General features: G+C 41.8%; 1 protein-coding gene across 1 annotated transcript; it reads right to left on the bottom strand.

Moving 5' to 3' along the window:
* Positions 1 to 1529: 1529 nt before the first annotated feature.
* Positions 1530 to 9690, bottom strand: si:dkey-156n14.5 (probable ATP-dependent RNA helicase DDX17). The gene is made up of 13 exons (XM_034202384.1): positions 9382 to 9690; positions 8286 to 8445; positions 7954 to 8050; positions 7536 to 7669; positions 7281 to 7346; positions 7028 to 7169; positions 6509 to 6669; positions 6225 to 6397; positions 5977 to 6087; positions 5787 to 5848; positions 5508 to 5567; positions 3337 to 3567; positions 1530 to 2726 (listed from the first exon to the last, which is right to left on the bottom strand). Exons 1-13 carry the CDS (start codon positions 9426 to 9428, stop codon positions 2248 to 2250), a joined length of 1923 nt encoding a protein of 640 aa, XP_034058275.1. The 5' UTR covers positions 9429 to 9690; the 3' UTR covers positions 1530 to 2247.
* Between the last annotated feature and the right edge of the window lie 73 nt (positions 9691 to 9763).

The following is a 9763-nucleotide window of genomic DNA, read 5'->3' as shown; positions in this document are numbered from 1 at the left end:
GGAGTAATAATGATAGTTATAAACCTGATGGTCGATCAACTTACATCTTCATCACAGTGACATTGATCTCTTTTATAGACTGCTTCCTTATTCTATGACTTATTTCATTTGTATAGAGATTTGCCTATATTTATTTACAGATACAGTAACACCAGACAGGAAGTAAGAAAGCAATAATGAGACAAATGTTGCCTCAGTATATACTTTTCAATCATTCAAGCAGATTGTAAATAATGTACATGTGCACGATATATGTAAACTATGCATTGAGCGGCCTGTCACAGGTTTGTCTTCGTCGTCAGATACAAACTTATCTTGTTGACTCATTGCCTTCGATTAAAAGGGCCATATTATGCTTTCTGGGTATTCCCTTTCCTGCAGTGTGTTATATAGGTATTTGTGCACATGTCAATGGCCTACAAAGGCTAACCCCCCCCCCCCTCTCCAGAAACACGTCATTTGGACTCCTTTTTTTAGTTCTGTAACAAAAAGACATCACTATGTAACACTCACTTCTTTTAGCTAGCCCTCCAACACATTGCATTTGATAGGATAAAGGGCAGGACATCTCTGAGCGGTTGACCAATCACAACAGAGCCAGCTAACCAATCAGAACAGACTGGGCTCTGGTGTCAGACAGAGGGTGAAAAGAGGTGCTGCAGCACAGGCAGTAGGAGAACAAAAGCAACCTTTTTGAACATTAAAGCATGGAGACACAGTAGAGACACTATACTGATATGAACCTGAACATCATAGGGCCCCTTTAAAAAGGACACATGTATTGCTGCCTTTATCTTCTCCATGGTATCCTTTTCTTTAGGACGTGCGCTGGCCCTTTCTTTGACTGGAGAAGCAATAATGAGAATATGGCTTTTGGACTTTAATCGGCGTGTTGGACCTTAAAGTAGTAAATCAGCACGGCATCTATATGTCTGCGCTGATGCAACCTTAGTTACAGAACCAACTATCGCACCAACACTATGACCAGGAGAAATTGGATGACCAATGCATTTGCAGCCATAATTTGTTATTTGTATAGAGGTGTATTTAGGGGTACGCTAAAAGGTCATGTGTTTTTGCAGGGCCCCATCTTCAAAGGTTCACATAACACCCATCCTTGGTCACAGCAATCTTTTACTAAAAGTACCTATATGCTTCCCATTGCAGTACACTGCAACAATGATTAGATGCATGGAAGAGCTGCCATCCTTGAATAAATCAGACTGGTGGGCCCATATTTACTTGAGCAAGCAAAACAAAGTAACGTAGGGAACTCAAACATGTAGCTTAAGACCCAGAACATGAAAACTGTATTTGTGAGGAAGGGACATTTCCATTTGTGCTCCTAATGTAAATAAAAGCTTCATGCCATGATGTATATTATCAGTAAAAGCAACAACCATGTACATATTGCTGGGTACACATTGAGAATGTACTACAAATATATGTATTAAAGGCCAATAAAGTCATTTGTATGGACTTTACCTGACATAAATGGTATGAACAATAATTTGCAAAGGAGAAACCGCTTTGATTCTGTTATTTATTAAGAAATTAAGAACAGAATGAATTAAAAAACCAAGCAAGAAACCAAGTCAACAGTCTTGAAAATAATTCAGCCTTAGCTATGATGCTTATTTAAGAAATAAGAGTTTAAAAGTTACAAGTTACAAGGAAGCATACGTTTGAAATTGATAGATAGGAATAAGTCAAATAGTGGTTTCATGGTATCAAAAGAAGATCAACGGCTTCAGTGTTCAGAATAACACAAACATAAACTCAATGAAATGATAGAAGAACAAAACAAGTCCAGCATGGAGAACGTGATGAAGCTAGAACACTTGACGCTGGAATGGGACGGTTTATACAGAATGAAAGAAATTCCCATATATCAGCACGTTGAACCATGCACCACGTAATGTGTGCTAGATGTTTGTTCTAACCAAAGACTTTACAGCAGCTATCAACTTCTGCAATGTGTGATCAAAGGAAAAGAACAACATTGCTCCTCCAGGTCACATGGTCGAGAGCACCTGAATGAAACTGGGAAATTAGAAATCATGTCTAATAACTTGAAGGATAAAGGTTCTAGTTTAAGGTGGGTTCAACATATGGAACAAACAAACATGTTAGCCCTTAAATCCTTACGTATACTGCCTTTTCAAACCCCCACCTTAGGTAGAAGACAAAAAAATGAAATAACACACTGAGTGGCCGCAATGAACTCTGCGCCTCTTCCTCGTAATTCTACTTTCGGGGAGGTGGAAGGCCTGAAGGAGGAGCGGCTGGAGCAGCAAAAGGGTAAGGAGGAGGCTGCCCCATGATGCCCTTGAGCGGTGGCTGTAGAGGAGCGAAGGGCCGAGCCATCAGAGGAATTGGCCCCCCCGCTGATGGAGGAGCAGAAGGAGGCTGGGCAAACTGACCCTGCAGCTGGCTGCTCTGACCTCCAGGGGGCGGGCCTCCGCTGCGGGAGCTGTAGCCCCCGCTGCCGCTGTAGCTCTGGAACTGATCGGAGCCACCAGAGTTGTAGCTACTCCTGTGCCCCTGGCTTCTGTCCCTGTAGGAGGAAGAGGAGTGGTTTGCATCATGGTTGGTGCGACCACCACTGCTGAAGCCATTGGCGCCATCTTTGCTGCCACCACCGCCATACGTCCGGCGATCATAACCCCCCTGATACATGCTGTTGGAGTTGTAGGAGCTGCTGCCACGGTAACGCATTCTGCCGCCTGTAATGAAGATAAATGTCAGTATTATTTTATCTCTTCCATTCAACAATATGATGGACTGCGATACATTAAAGAAATAGTTCACCACGATAATGACAATTTATATTTTGGTTACCATCCGGGTATCACCTTCAATTCTTGAAGAAAACTTGTTCACGTGTTTCCATGGTAACAAAGAATTGACAAAACTGAAAGAAAGTCTTGAAGATTCACCTGGACTGTATCGCAGCATTTGTTTGAAACAAACTCGGTGCAGTTGAATCAGAGTCTCATTCATCCAGTTATATGCTCACCCTTACCACAAACCTCACTATTTGAAAAAAAACACGAAACTGTTTTACGCTTGCAAAGTCGTGCTTCTTGGCGAGTCCCAGTGTTGTACATGATGAGGTTTTGGCAAAATGCACGTGTTTTGAAAGTAGTGAACCAATATATTGATTAATGACACTTGTGATATAGTTGAACTGTTGATGCCAGATTTACATCAATCAACATGAACCAATTTGAGTCTTTGCTCATCATGGAGCCATGTGGAGAGAATAACGTTTTTCTTTAAAAATGCAAGGTAACACGGGGTCGGGTTGATCCTTTTGGGAGTCATTGTGCTTACCGTTTCCACCACGCCCTGAATCCACCAGCTGGAGCAGTTTGGGGTTGACGGCCTGCCGGGCCTCAGTCAGAACCCGGACCAGGTCCCGGGCCTGTCGACAGTTCCCCTGGGTGAAGAAGGTGTAAGCTGTACCCGTGTTGGTGCTGCGGGCCGTACGTCCAATACGGTGGACGTAATCCTCCGAGGAGTTGGGGTAGTCATAGTTGATGACGAACTTGATATCTTCCACATCTTTATCAGCAATGAGGGAAATTTAAAATATATTATAAAAAAGCTACTGGAGAAACAATTTAAATTCCACTTAAAGAGCTGATGATTTGAATGTAAGTACATAATATACATTAACTGTATATGTATGCATTCAATTAAAGACATAACATGTCACTTTAATAAAGATCTAAATAAATAGAGTTACTTACCTGCTCAGTCAGACACTGTTCAAAAACTCCATGCATCCATACGTAGATTATTTTCAGTTAACCACCATTATAACTGAGTTCAAACTAATACAGTTGATCAAACTGAGCTTGACGGCAGGTTTTTTACACTGTTCAGAACCATGTTTCGGCTTCATAACCTTCACACCAATCTATTCAAAATGTTCCGTCTGTTTCTTATTACAGAAGAGGTGGGGCTCGGACAGCACTGCTGATTTATGACTTATAAATGGACCTTTTGCCCTCCATCATGACAGAGGGAAGATACATCACCAACCCTGAGCTACTGAGTGACGATGTGCCTTTCTTTTGATTGAAATCTGAGCACGAGGAAGGTACCTGGATGTTATGGTGAGCTCATGGAGGAGATAAGAGAAAGGGCCGGTGAGGTACTTACCCCCGTCTTGTTGTTGTTTTTTTACAAAGGTAGTCGGTCCCCCCTGATCAGTCCTGGTTTCTAGTGAGGGGCTGAGGGGGAGGGAGACAGGACTCCTCCCTCACCTTCTGCACACACCAGCAACGTCAGACAGGAGCAGAACCCTTTAACTCAACGGCTGGTTCTGTTGCTCTCTCGCTGCATTGCAGGACCCTCCTCAGACCCCGGCCAGGACTGGATCCAGACGAGCCCGTTTAACTCCCTCTCCCCTGTCTGCTCTTTTTTTTTTTCTGGGACGGACCGATGAGCAGACAAACAGGAACCTCAGGCTGCTCCCAAGGAAGGCTCGTTGGATTTAAGGGGGAACCATAGTAACTGAAGAAGATTAACAGGGCTTTAATCCGTCTAAAGCTAGCCAAGCTTTGACTTAATCGTGACTTAAGGGCGGACGTGAGGGGGGCAGCAGCGCAGACACTTACAGCTGCGGTGTGCTGCCAAACCCTGAGAGGAGAAGAGGGGGAAAAAGAACAAGGACACGGTCATAGGGATTTATTGTTTTGGCAAGTCAAAGACACCTCACTTATCCCCCCTTCTCACATTTATCCTGCTAACAAATCAGATTAAAGCTTTACTGTGACCGGTTATTAATCTGTCCTACTCAAATGCATCCGCAGAACACAACAGTAGGTATTACTTCGCTGCATTACAGCAATGAAACAGCTACACAGTTTCAGATGAGGAGAAACGGGTTATAAGAGCAGTATCTTGAAATGACTTTGTACTGACACTATGAAGGAGACATAATAAAAGGTGTGCAGACGGGAGAATCTGCTTTCAGGCAGCGTGCCAATGAGCCCCGGGTGAAGGAAGATTTGTAACTGCAGTAACAAGAAACAGACTATATACCCAGCAGGCCTGCAGCCTCCGTGCTATAATGCACAGTTCATTCAACTGTCAGGTTCAAATAGAAAGGCCGGGAGATTCTTAAATTTGATGTGCCAAATGGATCACAAACCTTGTTATTTTCACACATTATAGTGCATACTTTACAACCTGTATACTGTGGGGGAAACCTAGTGTGATATTTATTATAAAGACATGAACAAACTATCATAATATCCCCCTGATAAAAAGACAATTCTTTATTTAATGTTGTGCTAGAATTACATTGAGTTCATTACCAGGCTTTAGCTGGTTTCCTCTGTAGTATACTTACCTATTGGTCAAAAAGTAGAGGTCTTTTTACTTGTGTTACTCCATAAGTTAATAATACACTAAATGTTATTTACAGAACAATGTAATCTTCACATCAAAATATGATCATGTGAGCGATAATGTGATAGTGTGAGCAGACATACCCAGACCACGAGACGCCACGTCGGTAGCAAGCAGTACAGGAGCTTTACCGCTGCGAAATTCTGTAGAAATAAATACAATATTTGCAGGAATTAGACATGGGAATCATCATCTCCAATCATACTCTTCTGATGGAGTGATGGAGTTACTTTAAAACACTTCACCTACAGGAGTCTTTATAAAGGTTTACTATCGTGTCATGTCCTTGGCCCCTCTGACAGATGAACAACTGTTTAGACGAGGAGATGGGGAGGAAAGTGGCAGCCCTGTATTATTCTTACCTGCAAGTACCCAGTCTCTTTCTGGCTGGCTCTTGTCTCCATGGATACACATTGCTGGCCACCTATACAAAAAGAAAAGAAACATGATTAGTGAGACCCTGAATAGCATCTGCCTATCAGATATTCACAAAATGGACCCTTCAATTATTGTCAACATCGTTTTAGGTCATGGCAGACAATATGTTCTCACCCATCCCGCCTCATCCTCCTGGTGAGTTCATCACAGCGCTTCTTAGTCTCCACAAAGATGATGGTTTTGTTTTCTTTTTCAGCCATTATCTCCTCCATCAGCTGAAGAAGTCTGTAGTCAGGAAGAGACAATAATAGCACGTCAGAGGTACTTGTGAAAGGATAAGATCATTTCCTGCAACCCACGTATCGCAGGTAATGAGAGAACATCATTCTACAGTCAGATATTTGCTCATTGGCTATCCTTACTTCTGGTCCTTTTCAGTCTCCATGCAGACATCGACAATCTGCAGGATGTTGTGGTTGGCACTGAGCTCCAGTGCGCCAATATTTATTTGGACATATTCCCTCAGGAAGTCCTCGGCAAGCTGCCGGACGTCCTTCGGCCAGGTTGCGCTCCACATCAGAGTCTGTCTGTTAGGCTAGGAGGCAGGGAGAGAAAGGCATGATTTAACTGAAGAATATTCTATCTATAATAGGTCAGTGGGGACCTTTTAGAATCAGCCACCATGAATGATCTTAACCGAGCCTACCCTGATTTGTTCAACTATCTTGCGAATCTGTGGCTCGAAGCCCATGTCCAGCATGCGGTCGGCTTCATCCAGCACGAGGTAGGTGCAGCGCGTCAGGTTAGTTTTCCCGCTCTCCAAGAAGTCAATGAGGCGACCTGGTGTGGCGATAATTATCTCAACACCTATCAAGAAATCCGAAGTAAAAAAGAAAGATACACACACATTATTAGATTCACACACCAACCTACATACAGTCGAATGTTGAGTGTTCCATCGCCTCACAGGGAAACTGCATCGTGGGCACATGAAAGAGTCAAGTGCGTCTCCAGAATATATCATTTTTCCATACATTTAAATGTTTTTGAATTGTATTAACATGTTAGCATAAAGGGTGAGATTTTCACCTTCGACTGTTCCCCACACAAAAGCTGGGAAAGTACCCAGTTTATTTTGAAAATGTATTTTTATTAAAAGATTAATGAATTTCAAATGAGTTTGTATAATTTATTGCATGTGGCCATCATCTACAACCAAACCTACCCCTCTCGAGGTCTCGAATCTGTGGTCCTTTGGGTGCTCCACCATAGACACAGGTGCTTTTGATACGGGACGACTTGCCGTATTCAAGTGCGACCTGCTGAACCTGCTGAGCCAGCTCTCTGGTTGGAGCAAGGACAAGACACTGTGAAGAGAAGAAGAAGACGAATGAGGATGGGTTTTCTTATTTTGTACACACAGTATGATTTAGACAAAACACTATCTAACACACTATATGGAATAAATGTGCACTCACAATTGGGCCATCTCCTCTCTCCAGGTAAGGCTGGTGGTTGATGTGGACAATAGCAGGAAGAAGATACTGCAAGGAATACAAAATCCAATAAATACCTATTCTCGTGTTAAAACGGTCAAACCAATTCAGCTGTGCTGCTGTTTCTGATGTGCTTCTTCAATAGTTTAGGCATTTTAATTCAAAAGTTTTCTAAGTATATAAATGAATTTCTATTTGAGTGTCATCATCATGCAGGATGATGCCGGGCAGCCTTACAGCCAGAGTCTTTCCGGAGCCAGTCTGAGCGATGCCCACCATGTCCCTGCCACTGAGGGCCACAGGGAAGCCCTGAGCCTGGATCGCTGTGGGCTCTTTGAAGTGCTGCTGCATCAGCACATCCATCACATACTCTGCCAAGAGAAAGAGGAGGACAACGTACAAGAGAGTTACACGATGGACTTCATTTGGTTTCTTCATTTCAGTCTTTCCATCCAAAGGACAACCCCTTTTTAAACATACCACTTGTCCTTTACCATCACTGTTCATTAACTTATTATTTAAACTCTTACATGTTGGTTAAAGTGAGTGATCTATTTTATGAGGTCATGTTTCCCTGAGATTAGACATTTTCGTTTGTATAACATTAATATGTATTTATATATTATACGTATGTAATATATTTTAGTTTACTGACGAGGAAACTGCGCCTGGTGAAAAGCGGGTATCGCCTTTGGGCATCCAGAGCCTCTGACGGTAATCTCCTTGTTCCTGCGAAACTCTTCCATTTCAAACTGGATATTATAAAGAGAGGGGAACAAATAATTAACATACATTTGGACATGTGTATACATTGTAAACATCTTTAAGAAAACCTGCTGAAATGGTTCTCGTTTATTGAACAACTATAATTTAGAGGACATTTTACATCTGGCATGGTGTAAAGGTTGTCTATATACATGCACGTTTATTGACTCACTCACTTATTGTTTGTGAGGGACTGGGACAGAGACAAAAATAAAGATGTACCTGACTGAGGTGTTGGACCTCAGGGTGTTCAGTATAGAAGTTTTTCTCAAATTTTGGCAGATCATCCATGTTCCACTTCTTCTTGCGGAGACGCTCACCTGGATTTCCAAATTTCATTGGTGGAGGTCCACCGCGACCGCTCATGCCCCCAAACCGTGGCCTGAGAAGATAACGGTCAAGAGATGGTGATGGGGTTTGCTTGCATAATGTTAATAACGATGAACAGTTTTATCTGTATTTGAGGTTTGAGGCTGAATCCCTATTCCCAGACTAACTCTTAAAAAATACATTGCAAAGACAATAACTTTTGGGGGGGAAATGCTACAGTGTCATGACACTGAATTTCTCCACAGGGATACATAAAGGTCAATCTTATCGTACAGACTATTACAAAGTAGAACAACACTGCACGACATTGGGAAAATGTAGCTCTGGTGAAGAGTTTGACTTTATTACTTTCCACCTGTCATAGTATGTCATATAGTATAGTAATGTCTCTTCTTTGTTGTGAGGTAATATGTCAACATATTGTCTTGTTAATTATGTGTATAACTTTGCCTTCATTTAAAAGAAAAACTCCACAAGGGGGCGCATGAAAATGTTTTGTATGTGGAATGTTTTTCAAGTTCCACCAGTCTGTACACGACCAAATTGTTTCTCTACTTTAAAAAATATATATATTTGTTATCTTTCTTAGTGCATGCCTTTACCTACTTATGTGAGGATTGACATTATGATATACAGTTTTTGTCCAAATGTGCTTTATTATACATAGCCATAATTGATAGAACTATGATGAATGCGTCTGTACATTTATTGGTTATTTTTCTTCACTCATGTACAAAACACACTATATTTGGAGACCAGTTCAAGTTTGTGCTCCAGTTTAGACGATAAAATGACCTTTACCAAGTGAAATGTTTACAGAGTAAACTACAAACTCCAGAGAGGCCTTGTGGTTGTTTGAGCTTTTACTGCGTTCGTGATGCATTTAACGAAAAATACGGCAGCCATGATTTTTGGGTAATTCTTAAAGTGGAGTTTAGACATCGTGTGTAAATGAAGTGCGTGTTGTTTAAATATTCATTACACCTACCTGTCTCGTCCATGGTCTCTGTCTCCGTAGGAGGAACTCCCTCTCATGTTGGCGAAAAAGTCAACTACAGTAGCTTTTCGGCAATATGTGCAAGCAAACTGAGCTTTAGCGAATGACGACGCTTTGTTTCGGTTATTTCCTGATAAAAAATGAAAATACGTGCAATTTAAAATTGCAAAACGGTCTAAGAAGATTCTAAGACGATAATTGCGCTTACATACGGAGTAAACAATTATTGTGTGCGTCACAGAACAAAACAGTCGCTTCGCAGCTTCGCTCCTTGCCCTCTTTAGCGACGTAACTTCCACTAGTAATTATACGTAGCTGTGTGTAATTTAACGGACACTACGTACACATTTTTTCTAAGTAGTAATGGTGAATT

This window comes from Gymnodraco acuticeps, unplaced genomic scaffold, assembly GCF_902827175.1.
Source record: "Gymnodraco acuticeps unplaced genomic scaffold, fGymAcu1.1, whole genome shotgun sequence".
NCBI classification, from domain to species: Eukaryota; Metazoa; Chordata; class Actinopteri; order Perciformes; family Bathydraconidae; genus Gymnodraco; species Gymnodraco acuticeps.
This window is presented reverse-complemented; position numbering and strand designations above follow the sequence as displayed.

Bases quoted from the DNA above. Each gene is read 5' to 3' on its own strand.
- si:dkey-156n14.5 (XM_034202384.1), bottom strand. From the start codon at position 9,428: ATGAGAGGGAGTTCCTCCTACGGAGACAGAGACCATGGACGAGACAG. The intron at 5,568-5,786 runs GTAAGAATAATA...TTATTTCTACAG, and splicing joins AAGAGACTGGGTACTTGCAG to AATTTCGCAGCGGTAAAGCT. The intron at 2,727-3,336 runs GTAAGCACAATG...TCTTCATTACAG, and splicing joins TTCAGGGCGTGGTGGAAACG to GCGGCAGAATGCGTTACCGT.